This window comes from Pelophylax lessonae (genome assembly GCF_965119305.1).
Source record: "Pelophylax lessonae genome assembly, chromosome: 5".
In the NCBI taxonomy this organism is placed as follows: Eukaryota; Metazoa; Chordata; class Amphibia; order Anura; family Ranidae; genus Pelophylax; species Pelophylax lessonae.
Window position 1 is genome coordinate 516,420,392 of NC_138772.1, and position 20,505 is coordinate 516,440,896.

At 44.7% G+C, this 20,505-nt stretch overlaps 1 protein-coding gene across 2 annotated transcripts in view; it reads left to right on the forward strand.

Annotated features, from left to right (window-relative positions):
• Positions 1–200: 200 nt before the first annotated feature.
• FAM91A1 (family with sequence similarity 91 member A1) overlaps positions 201–20,505 on the forward strand; it is a 145,736-nt gene continuing 125,431 nt past the window's right edge. For both annotated transcript variants that reach the window (XM_082257935.1, XM_082257936.1), the window contains exons 1-2: positions 201–407; positions 15,040–15,124. In XM_082257935.1, the coding sequence (XP_082114061.1) occupies positions 336–407; positions 15,040–15,124 (157 nt within the window). In that variant the 5' untranslated portion in view covers positions 201–335. The remainder of the gene's footprint in view (positions 408–15,039; positions 15,125–20,505) is intronic.

Here is a 20,505-nt window from a genome sequence, read left to right on the forward strand (position 1 = left end):
CTCAAGTTGGAACGCATAACGCATGCGCACTAAGGAATTTTCCTCAGAACGTATTCTGACAGGATCTTAGCTGTCACACTGCGGTCTACATCAAGATGGCTTCCCACAGGAGACAGAGTGTGCGGAGGAGATTCGGCCTCTGGCGGACAGTCTCTCTTCTCTGGTGCTTCGTCTGACGGGAAGTGACGTAAAGGACTCGGTCAGACTGCCATCCAATGAGGAAGTAGTTTATCACTGAGGGCAAGTTCAGAAGAGACAGGAGGGGGCGGCGGGGTCCGGGGACATGAGGCGGTGACACGGTATGTGCGGACCGGCCGGGGGTCACACCGGACACCATGAACATTGACGTGGAGTTCCACATCCGACACAACTACCCCTGGGCCAAACTACCGGCCAACGTCCGACAGGTGAGGAGCTACTGTCCCCTCCCCCACCACCTGAGACTAGCCCCTCCCCATCATCCAGTCCCCTCCCCTAACGTGTGTCCCCCCCACCCCCACTACCCAGTCCCCTCCCCCTAACGTGTGTCCCCACTACCATCACTTAGTCCACTTCCCCTAACGTGTCCCCACCTTTATTACCTGTCCCCATTCCCAACCTGTCTCCTCACCCCCATCACCCAGTCTCCTCCCCCAACCTGTGTCCCCCACCCCCATCACCCAGTCTCCTCCCCCAACCTGTGTCCCCACCCCCATTACCCAGTCTCCTCCCCCAACCTGTGTCCCCCACCCCCATCACCCAGTCTCCTCCCCCAACCTGTGTCCCCACCCCCATTACCCAGTCTCCTCCCCCAACCTGTGTCCCCCACCCCCATCACCCAGTCTCCTCCCCCAACCTGTGTCCCCACCCCCATTACCCAGTCTCCTCCCCCAACCTGTGTCCCCACCCCATTACCCAGTCTCCTCCCCCAACCTGTGTCCCCACCCCATTACCCAGTCTCCTCCCCCAACCTGTGTCCCCACCCCATTACCCAGTCTCCTCCCCCAACCTGTGTCCCCACCCCATTACCCAGTCTCCTCCCCAACCTGTGTCACCACCCCCATCACCCAGTCTCCTCCCCCAACCTGTGTCCCCACCCCCATTACCCAGTCTCCTCCCCCAACCTGTGTCCCCACCCCCATTACCCAGTCTCCTCCCCCAACCTGTGTCCCCACCCCCATCACCCAGTCTCCTCCCCCAACCTGTGTCCCCACCCCCATCACCCAGTCTCCTCCCCCAACCTGTGTCCCCACCCCCATCACCCAGTCTCCTCCCCCAACCTGTGTCCCCACCCCCATCACCCAGTCTCCTCCCCCAACCTGTGCCCCCACCCCCATTACCCAGTCTCCTCCCCCCAACCTGTGTCCCCACCCCCATCACCCAGTCTCCTCCCCCAACCTGTGTCCCCACCCCCATCACCCAGTCTCCTCCCCCAACCTGTGCCCCCACCCCCATTACCCAGTCTCCTCCCCCAACCTGTGTCCCCGCCCCCATCACCCAGTCTCCTCCCCCTAACATGTATCCCCATCACCAGTCTCCTCCCCCTAACATGTGTCCCCCTCCCCCTAACGTGTCCCCACCACCATCACCCAGTCCCCTTCCCCTATGTGTCCCCTCCCCCTAACATGTCCCCCCATCACCCAGTCCCTTCCCCCTATGTGTCCCCTCCCCCACCACCCAGTCACCTCCCTCAACCTGTCTCCCCATCACCCAGTCTCCTCCCCCAACCTGTGACCCCACCCCCTAACAGGTGTCCCCACCCCCATAACCCAGTCCCCTCCACCTAACGTGTCCCCACCCAATCACCCAGTCTCCTCCCCAAACCTGTGTCCCCACCCCCATCACCCTCCCCCTAACGTGTCCCCACCTCTATTACCTGTCTCCACCCCCAACATGTTTCCACCCCCATCACCCAGTCCCCTCTCCCATCACCAATCTCCTCCCCTAACACATGTCCCCACCCATTACTCGTCCCTACCCCCATCACCCAATTCCTTCCCCCTAACATCTGTCTCCACCCTAAACGTGTGTTTCCACCCCCATCTACCAATCCCCTCCCCCAACCTGTGTCCCCACCCCCATCTCCTCCTCACACCCCATCACCCAATATCCTCCCCCAACATATGCCCCCCACCCCATCACTTGTCCCCACCCCTATCCCCTCCCTCCATTACCAATCCCCTCCTCCAACCCGTGTCTCCACCCCCTTTACCAATTCCCTCCCCCAGCACTAATCCCCTCCCTTAACATGTGTCCCCACTTATATCATCTGTCTCTACTACAAGTGTCACCCCACCATCACCTGTCATCAACTCCTCCCCCTCCCCCCTCCCCGGTTACCCCCTCTGTATGATCTGTGATTGTCCTCTATTCTATTGGCTGTCCTCATCACATCCATCCCCCAGGTCCCGGTCCTGAGGAGACACACAGGGCGGAGCTCTGTTCTGTCAGCGGGGGATGTGATGAATTTTCTTTTCCTGCAATGCAAGGGATAAAATCCATCCCATCCCTTAGTAAAATCACCTCCCATAGCACACAAACACTGGCTAGGCACACATTTAACCCTTTGATTGCCCCTGATGTTAAACCCCTTCCCAGCCAGTGTAATTAGTACAGTGACAGTGCACATTTTCAGCCCTGATCACTCTATGGTGTCACTGCTCCCCAAAAAGTGTCAGAATGTCTGCCGCAATATCGCAGTCACATTATAAGTTGCAGAGGTGATCAAATACCACCAAAATAAAGCTCTGTTTGCGGGGGGGAGGGGAGGACAAACAATTTATTTGGGTACAGCGTTGCACAACCGCGCAATTGTCAGTTAAAATAGGGCATTGCTGTATGGCCTGGTCATAAAGGGGGGGGGGTAAATCTTCCAGAAGTCAAGTGGTTAACCATGAAAAGAACGCTTGGCTACATTATACATGATGGCAGAGCGGGTGCAGGGTAGGGTTGCCACCTCATCCCTTTAAACCAGGACACATATAAATTACACAGGTTCTGAGGCTGATATAATGCACATGAGGCACTAAGTGAGTTTTATTACCACCTTAATTAATGGGTGTCCTGGTTTAACCACTTTACCTCCGCTCACATGGAGGCTACTGCGGCAAAGTGCCGCGATCCCGTCCAGCGACGTAGACCTACGTCGCTGGACTCCGCCCCTTGTGGGCGGCGCCCACGCGCCGCTGGAGGCTCGCTCCCGCTGTGTTTATTCACAGCGGGAGTCGGGCCAGGGGAGGAGCAGCGGCGATTGCCGCTGCTCTGCCCCGATCGTCGGGGATCAAGTGTGGAGATCCGCCCGCTTGTGTAAACAGAGCGGGCGGATCTCCATAGTGACAGGGAGTGACAGATCGGACTGTTCAGCATAGCTGGACATCCGATCTGTCCATGACTCACACAGTCACCTCCCCCCCCCCACACGTTAGTAAGCACCAGGCATACATTAACCCCTCCCTCTCCAATAAAATTAACCCCTTCCCTGCCAGTGTCATTTTTACAGTAACAGTGCATATATATAGCACTGATTACTGCAGTAATGTCACTGGTACCCCCAAAAGTGTCAAAAATGTCAGTCAAGGGTCCGATCTGTCCGCCGCAATGTCGCAGTCCCGCAAAAAAAAATCGCAGATCGCCGCCATTACGCGTTAAAAAAAAACACCAAAAATGACAGAATTTCATATAAAAAAAATGTGAAAAATATTGTTATTTTTTCAAAATTTACGCTCTTTTTTTGTTTATAGCGCAAAAAGTAAAAATCGCACAGGTGATCAAATACCACCAAAAGAAAGCTCTGTTTGTGGGAAAAAAAGGACGTAAATTTTGTTTGGGTACGGCGTCGCACGACCGCGCAATTGTCAGTTAAAGTCGCACAGCGCCGAATCGCAAAAAGTGGCCTGGACGGAAGACAGCAAAATCCTCCGGTGGTAAAGTGGTTAAAGGGATGAGGTGACAACCCTAGTGCAGGGTGACCCCCATTTCATTGAATGGGTCACTTCTGCCAGTTGTATTGGTTGTGAAATGCGATGGGGGTTTAGGTTTTGCCAAGGAAAGCATGGTGGGCGTGTACAGCCCTGAGCAGCTTCTGGGGGCCAATGGTAAAATGTACTCAATACAGGGCATTTGTAAACACCTGGATGTTCCATTGATGAATGGTTTGTAAATTGGAAGCTGTCTGGAGAATGAAGTTTAGAAGTGCAAAGCTTTACCCAGTGGGCGGATGTGTGGCCAATGTTCAGAGATCGTCCTCCAATCTGTAAATATGACTCAGGAGGAAAATGAAAGATTTGAATGGAGAGAAGGCAGAAGCACAGCGCAGTGCAACACTAATAACACAGGGGACACCACCTGCAGCCTTGTTAAAGCGGTATTAACCACTTGACCTCCGAAAGACTTACCCCCCCCCCCCCCTTCATGACCAGCCCGTTTTTTTTGCAAAATGGCACTGCGTTATTTTACCTGACAATTTTCCTATGACGCTGTACCCAAATATAAAACTGATCTCCTTTTTTTCCCCCACAAATAGAGATTTCTTTTGGTGGTATTTGATCACCTGTTTTTATTTTTTGCACTATAAACAAAAAAAGAGCGACAATTCTGAAAAAAAAAAAATATATATATATTTTTTTACTCTCTGCTATATAACACGTCCAATAATTTCTTTAAAAAAATTAAACACTTAAAGACCAGAAGATTTTCCTGCTTAATGACCAGGCCCTATTTTGCAATTCAGCACTGCGTTACTTTAACTGACAATTGTGCGATCGTGCGACGCTGTACCCAAACAAAATTGACGTCCTTTTTTCCCCACAAATAGAGCTTTCTTTTGGTGGTATTTGGCCACTTGTGCGATTTTTATTTTTTGTGCTATAAACAAAAAAAGAGCGACAATTTTGAAAAAAAAAAAAAAAAAAACAATATTTTTCACATTCTGCTATATAACATTTCCCAAAAAAAAAAAAAATGTAAATTTTTTAACATTTTAGGCCAATTTGTTTTCTGCTACATATTTTTGGTAAAAACAATCGCAAAGCGCGTATTTTGATTGGTCTGCGCAAAAGTTATCGCGTCTACTAACTAAGGGAAATATTTATGTCATTCTTATTTATTTATTTTTTTTACTGGTAATGGCGGCGATCTGCAATTTTTTTTTTTCAGGACTGCGACATTGCGGCGGACAGATCGTACCCCTGACTGACATTTTTGACACTTTTGGGGGTACCAGTGACATTACTACAGTAATCAGTGCTATACATATGCACTGTTACTGTAAAAATGACACTGGCAGAGAAGGGGTTAATACTATTGGTGATTAAGGGGTTAAATGTGAGCCTAGGGGAGTGATTCTAACTGTAAAGGGGTGTGGCTTGTGATGTAACCACAGAGACATACGATCCTACATAGCAGATCTCTGCTGTTACACCGGGGAGAATGACAGGCGGCTTTGTTTACATCAGCCGCCTGCCTTTCTCCCTCTCCAGTTGGAGATCGCGAGTGGCTGGGGTTGGGCTTGTGAGATGATCATAGAGACATCCTATATAGAAGGATCACATAACCTCTGTGATCATTGCAGGGAGAAGGACGGAGGGCTGTGTTTACATCAGCCGTCCATCCTTCTCTGTCAGCGGGGGGGGATCGCCGTGTGACACACGCACTGGCTTCCCTGGCTGACAAGCGGGAGCGTGCGGGCGGCATGCACTCACCCCCTAGCCTCCTGAGAGCGAGCGACGTAGAGCTACGTCGGTTCACCCAGGAGCGGCTGCCTGCTGCAGTAAATCTGCGGCGGGCGGTCATCAAGTGGCTCAAATCCTCCATCAATTTAGGCCAGTATGTATTCTGCTACATATTTTTGGTAAACAAAAATCCCAATAAGTGTATATTGATTGGTTTGCGCAAATGTTATTGCGTCTCCAAACTATGGGATATTTTTATTTATTTATTTTTATTAGTAATGGCGGCGATCAGTGACTTATAGCGGGACTGCGATATTGTGGCAGACAATCAAACACTAACTGACACTTTTGGCACTTTTTGGGAACCAGCGGCACGAATACAATGATCAGTGCTAAAAATATGCACTGTCACTGTACTAATGACACTGGCTGGGAAGGGGGTTAACATCAGGGGACGATCAAAGGGTTAACTGTGTGCCTAGCCTGTGCTTACTCACTGTGGGGAGGTGCTTTGACTAGGGGAAGGCAATGATCTTTACCTTCCCTTCTGACAGAACTGCAATCTGCCTGCTTTACATAGACAGTTTGTTGTTCTGTGTAACCAACGCTCAGTCAACGGCTCTCTTCTCTCAACCCTCTCACTGGAGCACTGGGCTGTGAAGGGGCGGGAGCGGCTGGCTCCGGCTCTCGGCGGATGGCTGAGCCAGGTGCCAGTCGGGATCTTTTCAGAGCCTTAACCAGCTCTGTGATGTCTCCTGAAAACGGGCCACAGGAGTGCAGAGCGGAGCGCAGAACAGAGTGCAGAGCGGAGCGCAGAACAGAGCGGAGCGCAGATCGCAGAACAGAGCGGAGAGCAGAACGTAGCGCAGAACGTAGCGCAGAGCGGAACGCAGAGCAGAGCGCAGAGCGCAGAACGGAGTGCAGAGCGGAGCGCAGAACAGAGCGCAGAGCGGAGCGCAGAACAGATCGCAGAACGGAGCGCAGAACAGAGCGGAGCGCAAAACAGTTCGCAGAGCGGAGTGCAGAACGGATCGCAGAACAGAACGGAGCTCAGAACAAAGCGCAGAGCGGAGCGCAAAACGGAATGTGGAACGGAGTGCGGAACAAAGTTCCCTCCTGTGATCCATAGGAGAAGCACAGCCCAAATAGCTTTGGCTCCACTTCTCTTCTAAACACAAAACCAAACATGTATTCTATTGCAGCCACTACATCTAATGATTGGTTAGCTGCATCCGTTTTCTTTTCTTATGTTGGCCATACACTATACGAAATATTGTTCCAACTCATTTTCGAAAAACAAACACTCGGCCGTGAGAGCAGACGATTGTGCCATCATGTAATGACCGCATTTTGATTGATAAATCGTTCAATGGAAATAAATGAATCAATTTTTCATTTGCTTTGTTACATTCGCCGAGTGCAAACAGTTCCGGTGAGAAACACATTCACCTTTCAATTTATCGATCGTTTGGCAGAATTTTCCAAACTGTCCCTTCGATTTTTCAGCTCTGAAAAGTGAAAATCGATTTTCTATTTGTGCCCAAATACTGGACGAAAAGCGAACGAACAGAGCAAATGACAGAACGATTTTTCAGCTAGTATATGGCCAGCATTAGGCTCTTTATCTCGGTTCTCACCTGGTGATCTGGATAATAATGCAAATTAGCAATTGTATCGATCCCCCCAAACGGAGGAAACTCTAAAAGAAAAGTTGTAAATGAGGAGCATCAATGGTGTGAAAATGCAAACATTTTATTGAAGTGCTGGCATAAAATGTAATTTACAAAAGGTTGGTGGTAAAAAAACAACCAAGATATCCAGTGGACGACACAAAATAACATTGTCTAGACAAGCAGATAAAGGGGGCCCCAAGCACACACAAAACTCTCATAAAACATATGGAAAAAATTTTGTTCATTGCTATAAGGAAAAGTTGATCCAGGAAGAACTTCCCGGTGTGTTCAGCACATGGGTTTGGTACTGAAATGGACACAAAACGTATGCAGAGTAAGATAAGGCCACATTAACAGCCCAGCACAGGAGCAGGGATCCAGATGATGGCTTTTCAAAGGAACTGGTAAATAAGGACAGAATTTCACGTAACCACTTGCCAACCGCCCGCCATAATATTACTGCGGCAGGATAGCTCGGCTCGTCCAGTCGTGTAGTACTAAGTGACTGGACCTCCCACAATCATCCGGGAAACCTAGAGAAGACCCGCCTGCGTATGTAAACAAAGCAGGTGGATCTTCTCTCAGACAGGCAGGGACAGATAAGCAGAGACTGCGATCTGTCTGTGCCTGTCATAGAACCCCCCCCCCCCCCCCCACACACAGTGAGGAAGCACACAGGCTTACATTTAACACCTTTGATCTCCCCCAGTATTAACCCCTTCCCGCCTGTGCTCCTCCTATTTAGTAACACAAGTCTCTGTATTGATTTCACAAGCCCATCACCCCCACAGTTAGAAAACACCCCCTAAGCATACATTTAACCCTTTGATCGCCCCTGGGTTAACCCCTTCCCTGCCAGTGTCGATATTACCGTAACAGTGCATATTTATAGCACTGATTACTGTAGTAATGTCACTGGCCCCTCCAAAAGTGTAAAAAAAACAAAATGTCAGTTAGGGGTCCGATCTGTCCGCCGCAATGTCGCGGTGCTGCAAAAAATTGTAGTTCGCCGCCATTACTAGTAAAAAAAAAAGAAAAAAAAAAAGACATAAATCTTTCCCGTAGTTTGTAGACGCAATAACTTTTGCGCAAACCAATCAAAATACGCTTATTGCGATTTTTTTTTTTTTTTTTTTTTTACCAAAAATATGTAGCAGAATACAAATTGGCCTAAAATGTTAAAAATTTTAGATTTTTACTTTTTTTTTTGGGAATGTCATATAGCAGAATGTAAGAAATATTGTTTTGTTTTTTTTTTTCAAAATTGTCGCTCTTCTTTTTTTTTTTACAAATTTTATTTTTATTTAGATTCAGTTACATAGACAAATCATCCATTATTTTTATTCGTTTTACTTTCACCTTTCCTTCCACTTCCTCCCTGTGCGGCCGCAGCCCGCGCCGTCACTTCCTGTCCCGCAGTGCTTCCTGGGAGCTCTTACTGATCACTCCCAGGAGGCAATGGGCAGTGACGTAGGCGGCCGGCCGCTCCTCTCATCACGTTATTTCCAAACAGAAAATGACGCGATGAGAGGCGGAGCACAGCGCGGACAGCGCCAGCCTTTTGCCAGTACTTTCCTTTGTTTGTTGGAGAGAGAGTGGAGTCACAGCCACAGCATAGTACTGGGCATGCATTGATCGCCCCCCCCTCCATCTACAACCAGGAAGCAGGGCATATATGTGCACACTGCGGCTTCGGATGACCATGGAAAAGATGGCGGCGCTCTGCAAAAATTTTATAAAGTAAGATTTTAGTATTGTCAATGTATTATTTACATGTATAAAATCAGATTAGCTGATGTAAGAAGGGCGGTGGATCACTTGGAGGTATTTAAAAAAAAAAAAAAACGAATCTGTGGCCGGAACTCCGCTTTAAGTGGTTTGTCTCATCCATGTAAACTGATACATTCCACTGGAGAGAGTGCTGTGAAAAACAACAGACTTAATGGTTGGATCACTAAATGAAAATAGAAGACTAAAAAAGAAAAAAAATGCAGCCATCACATCTCAGAATTTTGTAAGCTGCAATTAAATACATGTTTGCTTTTGGGCCTATTGCCGCTTTAACTTGCATTAGTGCCCAGTCCTCTGATGAGGGATGGAAGGTCAGTGCGAACAACCCCCCCCCCCCCCAACAAGTACACTGGCACTGGATCCACCTCTGCACCCATCCTCATGTATACGAGGCTTTAGCCGCTATCTATAATTTATTTTTTTTCTTCTTTTAGGTACTAGCGGACACCTAGGATTTGTTTGCTCAGCTTGTAAATTGTTCAGCACTGAGAATTTGAGATGTGTATAAATAATGCATTGAGCAGCATGGGGCTTTAGCGGTTAATATTGCTGCTTTCTGAGTGAGTAGTCTAAAAATTAGGCTACCTATAGCGCTTGCTTTAAAATCCGTGAGGTAAAAGGTTTACAATTTAGTGAATAAATTATTCCTGTGATAATTAAAATGAATATTTAGCAGCTGCTATAGTAAAAGAACCATGTGAAGGTAAGAAGTCTAAAAACAGGCTACCTATAGCGCTTGCTCTGAATAAATATATAAATACAAAATATTAAATACATAAGTTGTGATAGTCCAATAAATTTTAAACACAAAATCTCCAATGAAAACAATTTTCAGTGAAAGTCCCAATAAAATTGTAAAAAAAATATATATATGCAAAAAATGTGTAAAAAATTATATATATATAAAATATAGTTCTTCTGTGCAAAATTTCCTTAAATAAATTGCAGGTGTCTTGTGCAATAGTGAATCCAAATACCAAGGGTAAGATTCAATCACTCGCTGATCTAAAAGACCCCAAATCCCTCCTTTGCACTTAAAAGCATTCAAAACGCCAAGTTTGGCTGTTTTTGAATGCTGTCATTTGCTTGAATCTGGCACCAGACAGTACCCAGAAGTGATGTCTTTCACGATATCACTTCCAGGTTTTTGCATGGAGATCCAATCAGAGCCAAATATACCCTCGGAGATATCGGGCGTTTTTTAGAGCCGGCAGTCGGCTATCTGAAGATAACAACTGATGCGGTCGTTATCCCAGCGATCGCCCCCTCCCCCCCCCTTTTCCACCGCCCTCCCACTGGGAGACCCGAACAACCAGCCGGCCGGGTCTCCGATCATGTAACCCGGAAACGTCGTCAATTCCGGTTTACTCGGCTGCCAACAGCGCCGATTTAAAAAAAAAAAAAAAAAAGGGTCAGTATCCAAAAATGCACATTTCGATATTTTGACTACTTTGACGTGCAGTGGAGGGGTTTGGGGTCTTTTAGACCCCAGATCCTTCCATAAAGAGTACCTGTCACTGCTTATTACTGTCACAAGGGATATTTACATTCCTTGTGACAGCTAAAAAGCAGAGTTGTATAAAGTGCTCGAAACCCATACTTGAGTAGAGTAGAAGTGGAAGTGCTCGATCAAAAAGTGACTTGAGTAGAAGTACTAAAGTATTCAACATTTTTTGTACTTAAGTATTGCAAGTAGTTTTTTTTAAAAATGTTGCTACTCAAGTACTGAAAGTAAAAGTACAAGTACTGTGTTATGTAGTTATTAAAGAAAGAAGTCAAAAGTTTGAACATCATATTGTTTTTTATTATTTCAAATGCAGCTTTTATTTATACATACAGTAGCATTTATTTTCGTATGCGCTGATAATACACATGTTTTGAGCTTCATGAAACCTGCCATCTACTGTTCTGGCAGTGGTAATTTTTATAATAGTAATGAGTAACTATGCAGCACAAAAAAAAAATATTGGAGTAGAAGTATTGAAATCATCGAAAAAATGTAGTGAAGTAAAAGTGGAAGTAGGAGAAAAAAATTCTACTCTAGGAAAGTACAGATACCGCCTTTCGGTTCTTAAGTACAGTAGTAAAGTAGTTCTACTTAGTTACTATACATCTCTGCTAAAAAGTGATCAGATTTGTTTTTTTAAAACCAATGTTAAAAATTTAAAATAAATAGGACATTTTTTTTTTTTTAAAGTGCCCCCTTCGCCGTGAGCTCCCGCGCCAAAGAAAACGCATACATAAGTCGCGGCTGCAAATGTAAACGGTGTTCAAATCACACATGTGAGGTATCGCTGCGAGAGCAACAATTCTAGAAAAAGATCCCCTCTGTAACTCTAAACTGGTAACCGTTAAAATTTTTAAAGCGTCGCCTATGGAGATTTTTAAGCACTGTAGTTTGTCGCCATTCCACGAGTGTGCGCAATTTTAAACCATAACATGTTAGGTATCTATTTACTCGGCGTGACATCAACTTTCACAATATACAAAAAAAATGGGCTAACTTTACTGTTTAGTTTTTTTTTTTTTAATTCAGTGAAATGTGATTTTTCCAAAGAAATTGCGTTTGAAAGACAAAGTAGCTTGTGACAAAAAAATATTGCAACGACCATCATTTTATTCTCCAAAGTCTTTGCTAAAAATTTATATATGTGTGTATATATATATATGTGTGTGTGTGTGTGTATGTATATAATGTTTGTGGGTTCTTAGTAGTTTTCTAGCAATAAATATTGAATTTAACTTGTAAACAACATGTCAGAAATAGGCCTGGTCCTTAACCTCCCTGGCGGTATGATTCTTTTGGATTTTAGGTGCCGAAAGCGGTACCATTATTTTGCATGTAATTCTTGTGAATGAGCAGCCCAAACCAACTGTATACATTATATAATATACATATATGTGTGTGTGTGTGTGTGTATATCAGTGTTAATTTTGGCAGCAAATTTCAATTTAGTTTTAGTCTTAGTCTTAGGACTAAAATGGCATTTTAGTTTTAGTCCCATTTTAGTCTTCTGCAAGTGTTTTACTTTTAGTAGTATTTAGTCGACTAAAACTCCAGTACATTTTAGTCTACTAGAACTCATTTTAGTCATCTATAATCAAATGGGTGTAGTTCAATTGTAATTTGTAATACATTATTTAAGCATTTCTCTCCAATTTCCAAACTCATTATATACTACAGCTGGTCCTAGAGTGAAAAATTTAATATGTTTATGGTATTAAGCTTTGAGCATGCACCAGTGTTAATTTTGGCAGCAAATTTCGATTTAGTTTTAGTTATAGTCTTTTGACTAAAATGCCATTTTAGTTTTAGTCGTATTTTAGTCGACTAAAACGTTTTAGTCGGTTTTAGTCTACGAAATTAACACTGGTGTGTGTGTGTGTATATATATATATATGTGTATGTGTGTGTGTGTGTGTATATATATATATATTATGTGTGTGTATATATGTGTGTGTGTGTATATATATACAGTGGGTACGGAAAGTATTCAGACCCCCCTTAAATTTTTCACTCTTTGTTATATTGCAGCCATTTGCTAAAATCATTTAAGTTCATTCTTCTTCCTCATGAATGTACACATAGCACCCCATACTGACAGAAAAACACAGAATTGTTGACATTGTTGCAGATTTATTAAAAAAGAAAAACTGAAATATCACATGGTCCTAAGTATTCAGACCCTTTGCTCAGTATTTAGTAGAAGCCCCCTTTTGATCTAATACAGCCAGGAGTCTTTTTGGGAAAGATGCAACAAGTCTTTCACACCTGGATTTGGGGATCCTCTGCCATTCCTCCTTGCAGATCCTCTCCAGTTCTGTCAGGTTGGATGGTAAACGTTGGTGGACAGACATTTTTAGGTCTCTCCAGAGATGCTCAATTGGGTTTAAGTCAGGGCTCTGGCTGGGCCATTCAAGAACGGTCACGGAGTTGTTGTGAAGCCACTCCTTCGTTATTTTAGCTGTGTGCTTAGGGTCATTGTCTTGTTGGAAGGTAAACCTTCGGCCCAGTCTGAGGTCCAGAGCACTCTGGAGAAGGTTTTTGTCCAGGATATCCCTGTACTTGGCCGCATTCATCTTTCCATCGATTGCAACCAGTCGTCCTTTCCCTGCAGCTGAAAAACACCCCCACAGCATGATGCTGCCACCACCATGCTTCACTGTTGGGACTGTATTGGACAGGTGATGAGCAGTGCCTGGTTTTCTCCACACATACCGCTTAGAATTAAGGCCAAAAAGTTCTATTTTGGTCTCATCAGACCAGAGAATCTTATTTCTCACCATCTTGGAGTCCTTCAGGTGTTTTTTAGCAAACTCCATGCGGGCTTTCATGTGTCTTACACTGAGGAGAGGCTTCCGTCGGGCCACTCTGCCATAAAGCCCCGACTGGTGGAGGGCTGCAGTGATGGTTGACTTTCTACAACTTTCTCCCATCTCCTGACTGCATCTCTGGAGCTCAGCCACAGTGATCTTTGAGTTCTTCTTTACCTCTCTCACCAAGGCTCTTCTCCCCCGATAGCTCAGTTTGGTCGAACGGCCAGCTCTAGGAAGGGTTCTGGTCGTCCCAAACGTCTTCCATTTGAGGATTATGGAGGAAACTGTGCTCTTAGGAACCTTAAGTGCAGCAGAAATCTTTTTGTAACCTTAGCCAGATCTGTGCCTTGCCACAATTCTGTCTCTGAGCTCTTCAGGCAGTTCCTTTGACCTCATGATTCTCATTTGCTCTGACATGCATTGTGATCTGGAAGGTCTTATATAGACAGGTGTGTGGCTTTCCTAATCAAGTCCAATCAGTATAATCAAACACAGCTGGACTCAAATGAAGGTGTAGAACCATCTCAAGGATGATCAGAAGAAATGGAAAGCACCTGAGTTAAATATATGAGTGTCACAGCAAAGGGTCTGAATACTTAGGACCATGTGATATTTCAGTTTTTCTTTTTTAATAAATCTGCAACAATGTCAACAATTCTGTGTTTTTCTGTCAGTATGGGGTGCTATGTGTACATTCATGAGGAAGAAGAATGAACTTAAATGATTTTAGCAAATGGCTGCAATATAACAAAGAGTGAAAAATTTAAGGGGGTCTGAATACTTTCCGTACCCACTGTATGTATATATATATATATATATATATGTATATATATATATATGTATATATATATATATATATATATATATATATGTATATATATATATATGTATATGTGCAGGAAAGGGCACTGGGGGGCAAACTAATGTGATTTTTTTTTATTTTGCAATGTATCAGTGTGTTTGGTGTGTTTTACTATTTGAACCCGGGAGAGGTGGCGGCGGGAGGGGGTAGTGACCTGCAGAAGTGATTGAGTAGCTAATTAGCCACTCGGATCACTTCTGCCTGAATCAGAATCACCGGCTGAACAAAATGATACCGTGAGATGCACCCACCATCCCGGTATTACCACTGAACCACGGGTACATCCATTTGGGGGGAGTGGTTATTGGGGACACAGACAGCAATAAAAACTGGCAGGTGTTCTAATCCATCTCTACATCGGTCCAGATAAAAAAAAAATAAGTTTTTCCTTTGGTTATACTTCAAGTCTATCCTGGAATTTTACTTTCACATGCTCACTTTAGGAGTCTATGGCTGTGTGACTGCAGTAGGTTGTACTTTGATGGCAGGCGCCGATGGGAATGGTTGGGTGAACACTGCAGAGTGCTGTGAGATAAGTTGCCACCATACAATGAATAAGATATTTCATAGTGAGTATTTCCTTCTCTTCTGTTTATTAGATCTCATGTCTCCTCTTTTCATTTTATCCCTGCAGTCTGTGACAGCTGTCAGATTCAATAGGAGTCTATAACGCACATCTGTACCTTTTTAGAATATACAATATTATATCAGACAAATAATTTCTTTTCTAAATGCTTTGTTTCTGCAGAGCTTGGGAAACTCACAGAAGGACTATGAGAAACACGTCGTCCTGTACAGTATTCGTAACCAGCTGAGGTACCGCAGTAATTTAGGTAAGGAGATGATGAGGACACACAGTACAGTCTATGGGGAAGTACACAGCCGAATCCGGCTCCAGTCATAAATGCGGGGATAAAGAGGCCGATTCTAATTGTATTGAACAGAATGAAATGGTTGGAATACCTGAAATGGTTGACATAATTGAATCTGCTGCTTCCTGATTCTTTTCAAAGGGCACTTAACGGTAAAGTACTTTTCTTAACCAGTTCTGGACCGGAAGATTTTCCCCCTTAATGACCAGGCTATTTTTTGGGATTCGTCACTGCGTTACTTTAACTGACAACTGTGCAGTCGTGCGACGCTGTACCCAAATAAAAATGTATGTCCTTTTTTCCCACAAAAAGAGCTTTCTTTTAGGGGTATTTAATCACCTGTGCAATTTTTTATTTTTTGTGCTATAAACAAAAAACGAGCGACAATTCTGAAAAACACAATAATTTTCACATTCTGTTCTTTAACATTAGCACTATAATGTACCAGGTTTGACAATTCACTTTACGATCTGCCTCCTCACAGCGCCATTTATCCTCAAGGATATGTTGAAAATTCTGACTTCCTAAGGCCCCTTTCACACAAACGATCCGATCCGATCCACCTGTCAGTTTTTCAGGCAGACCAACGGATCGGATCCTCCATGCATCCCTATGGGGCAGCGGATGTCAGCGGAGACATGTCTGCTGACACCCGCTGCTATCCGATTCCGACCCTATCCATGAAATCCTGACGGATGGAAATCCTATTTTCCATCCGTCCAGCGGATCGGATGGGATGAGATGAGACTGGACAGGCAGTTCGTTCTCATCTTATTGCCCCATAGAGAACAGCGGGGCTCTGAAAGCTCCATCTCCGCACACAGAGAGCGGAGATGGAGCTGCCATCCGCCTGCTCAGCGGGGATCGGCGGATCGATCCCCCACTGAGCAGAGAACGGACCGCGCCAGACAGCGGATAGTGTGAAAGGACCCTTAAACTCAGTATTTGCTTACATCCGCCTCTGTGCCCCCCCCCCCCCATACAGAGCTTGGGCTCCAGAAAAGATTATGTAGTTGCAGAGCTGTTATGAGGGCATCTGACTTCGGGGGTACTCTTCCTGTACCCCAGAATTGGGGTATATTGTGGGGGGACTCCAGGCAAGCTTGTAGGAGGCTCACTGTAACATGTGAAGGTATGATTGGAGATCTTATAGTGTCTATCAGGAATTTAGCTTGGCATTGTCCCCAGTACAGGTTTTCTTCAATCCTGAATCAACATGTTCAAGGGCAGGCCGTGTTTACTTTGCTGCTTTGAACACGCAGCAAACGCCTCATACAATATCCTGAGTATATCCAGACAGGCAGACCGTCTCCATTGCTTCTACTGAGGCTTTCTTATCTAATAATCCTTTCTTATTTTAATAATCCCCTCTGTGACAATGTCTCACAGTAAATGGTTTGGACCCTGTATGTATTTTTAATCTAATAATTGCAGTTTGAATAAAAATTGGAGGACTTCAGCAGGCATCTAAGACAACACCAGACATCAGATATAAAGATCAAGAGACCTCTGTGTTTAGTAACTCTGCAGGAAACAGAAGGAACTCCACATCAGTTCAAAGCCATGTTTTGTTAAAGAGGACGTAAACTTCCATCTTTATGTTTTACCTATAGGTAAGCCTATAATAAGGCTTACCTATGGGTAGTGTAAATATCTCCTAAATGTACACTGTTTAGGAGATATTTACTGTACATGCAGCTAGTGACATCACTGGCGCATGCGCTATGAAGGACGCCCATGTCGTTTCTTCAATGCCTTGTGCTGTGATCGGCGGCTCCCTCGCGCATGTGCGGGAGTGACGTTACTGCGGCTCCTGCCAGTCACAGACATGGAGTCCCATGAACCCAGAAGGAAGACCAGGTGAAGATGGACGCCGTCTCCAGGGATGAGATCGCATCGCTGGAATGGTTCGTTTTGAGGTAAGTTTCACATAATGTGCTAGTACGCGATGCATACTAGCACATTATGCCTTGGCCTTTCAGGTAAGAGGAAAAAGAAAAAATAAAGTGCAGCGGTTTACAACAAAATCAAGTGCAGCCCAATCAACATTATAAGTCCCAATAAATATATATATATATATCTGGAAACCACTGGAGTGCTCCTCCACAAATGTTCCTGGACTGGAAAAACCATAGTGCTCTCTGCTTAAAATAATGTATTAAAACTATACACAGGGATAAAAAATACTCACATGACAATATGATACACAAGCTTATCGGCTCTCCCAGCTGATACATACACGAAAAAAAAACGTCCTTCCACCTGTACGCGTTGCGTAACGCTCCTTAATGAGCTTCTTCAGCAAGTGGGGAGCCATCCATTTTTGTAGGATTATATAGCATCATTTGTTAACAATTATCCCCAGAGTGTGGAAACCTGTGCATTCAGCCGAGGAGGTAGAATTACCTGCAGGTGATTCTAAATGTGTCCCTTCTTCTATAATATTCTTCTTCCTTGCATGTTATACATATTATGGGTACTTCCGTCCTATTCCCGAACATTAGAAGTGACGTATCGTCACCTGGGCATATCTCCTTCAAACCGGACATGACGTCACTGGAAATTGCGTTTCCGGTGACCCACGAAACTGAAACTACCTTCACAAAAAAGAACTCTCCGGGCATCGCGTACCCCATGTTTACTTCTACGCTTACCTCCTACTACTAGCTTGGGCACTCCTATACACACATAGTTATGGACACATATCTTTCTGCAGACATCCCAACCTGCAAAAACTCATTTCAGGGAGGTGGCACTCCGTGCGCCCCCTCCTCCACCAATTTAACTAGAGGGATGATCAAATGAAATGGAATCAGTATACAGAGGTTTACTTCTTTTGAGAGATATTAAAGAGATATTCTGATAGATATTAAAGGAACACTGTAACCACCATGACCACTTCAGTGATTTGAAGTGGTGATGGTGGTAGGAGTCAGAAACACTGCACATGCTGGGATACTTACAATTATGCTTTACTGCTGATGGTTACTGCTGGTGCGCACAGCTGGCGGGTACTGCTGGCGGGTACTGCTGGTGTGCACAGCTGGCGGGTACTGCTGGTGCGCACAGCTGGTGGGTACTGCTGGCGGGTACTGCTGGTGCGCACAGCTGGTGGGTACTGCTGGTGGGTACTGCTGGCGGGTACTGCTGGTGCGCACAGCTGGTGGGTACTGCTGGTGGGTACTGCTGGTGCGCTTAGCTGGTGGGTACTGCTGGTGCGCACAGCCGGCGGGTACTGCTGGTGCGCACAGCTGGTGGTTACTGTTGGCGGGTACTGCTGGCGGGTACTGCTAGTGAGAAATGCTAGCTCTAATACACATGATAAGTGCAAGGAGCGGTGCTGGAGGAAGCATTCAGAGCCAATGCTTCCTGTATCTCTCCTCTCACAGGCAGAGTACATTTGATATCACTCCGCCTGTGACAGGAGCCGGAACTATACAGTAGAGCTGCACAATTAATCGTTAAAAAATTGCGATCTCGATTCACCCCCCTGACGACCTTAAACTGCATGTCCTCGATTCTTACTGAGCCTCTTTCTGCTCGCTGTAAAAAAAAAAAAAAGTCTTCGGCAAATGTTTATCAACATTGTTAAAGCTGCTAGATAAGTATAAACAAAATGCGTAAGGCCCCTTTCACACTATTGCAACGCAATTTTACCGCGATTTCGCGGCGCGATTTTTGCCGCGATTTTGAAAGCAATGGCAAGGCTATATGCCTCAAAACACATTAAAATCGTGGCAAAGTAGTGCAGGAACTACTTTGAAGTCGGTGCGACTTCAAAACGCACTGATATGAATGGGGCTCATTGAAAATAATGGAAAACGACTTGTCATGCGATTTTGCAGTCCAAAATCGTGGGACAAGTCGCACTAGTGTGAATGGGGCCTTACAATGTATCTTTTCGTTCTTTAGATCAAAGGAATGAACTTCCGGCTGTAAGGGAGAGCAGTTTAACCTCTTAGGCTTCTTTCACACGGCCGCTCCGCTGCTTTAGTCCGCTGCGGGACTTTTTTTTTTTCCACGGAGCGGATGACATTTGTGTCATCCGCTCCGTGTGCCCGCATATCATCCCATCCGTTTGCGGATGATATACGGACATAATGTAAGTATATGGCATTGTGGATGTCAGTGGATGACACAGCTGACATCCGATTTTCCTTCCTTTCCGTTTTTTACACGGATGGAAAAAATAGGGTTCTGTTCCGTTCCAAAAAACGGAACAGAACTGAAAGGAGGAAAATCGGATGTCAGCGGATGGTATTCCGCTGACATCCGCAATGCCATAGACTTACATTATGTCCATAAATCATACGCAAAAAAATAGGATGATTTGCGGACACACGGAGCGCCCGTGTGAAAGGACCCATAAAGTATTTTTTGCTAGAAAATTACTTAGAACCCCAAAACATTATATATATTTTTTTAGCAGAGACTCTAGAGAATAAAATGGCGATCATTGCAATCTTTTATGTCACACGGTATTTGTGCAGGAGTCTTTAAAACGCAGTTTTTTGGGGAAAAAATACAAGTTAGCCCAATTTTTTTTTTTTCATATAATGTAAAAGATGATGTTGCGCCGAGAATCGTGCGAGAATCATGATCTTTATTCTAAGCAAAAAAATCGTGATTCTCATTTTAGCCAGAATCGTGCAGCTCTACTATACAAGAAGCATCGGCTCCGTTCTGACAGCCGGGACTTGCGGGTATCAGGGAGCCGTAGCTCAAATGCGGGAGACTTGGGATATCTGGTACTGGCACTCTCTGGTACTGACTGCAAGTCAGCCGGTGAGTTCTCAAACATTATAGTACACTAACTCCCCATTGTGCCCAATGCTCCCAGTGTCCACATCCCCTGGGGTATCTCAGTCTACACCAGAATACTCGTAAAACCTCCATATTTTTATATGCCTAATCCTTTCTCCGATTACAAAATTTTACATACACATCGCCACTAATGTATAAAATTAAAGCATTACTATTTATAAAAATACACAATGTAACCTATTTAAAGTGTCATACAAAAATAACATTTGAAACATATACCCTACAGCCATGTTCATCCTAATTATAGGTGCCAACCGGATATTAATTATTTCGTACTAACAAAACCATTAGGCCTCTTGCACACAATACTCCTGTTTGAGCATCTACTTTTTCCAGATGTTTTTTTTGTGTGTATTTGCGTGTATTCATGCGTATTCGTGTGTATTGAGGCTTAAATTGCTGACCAAAAATGCAGATTTTTCTATTTTGTTGTTACTGAAGAATGCACAGCGCTTGTTTACATGCCTGTGTGCACAGGCACATTACAATTAATGGGCTGTTTTTTAGCTCCGAAAAGT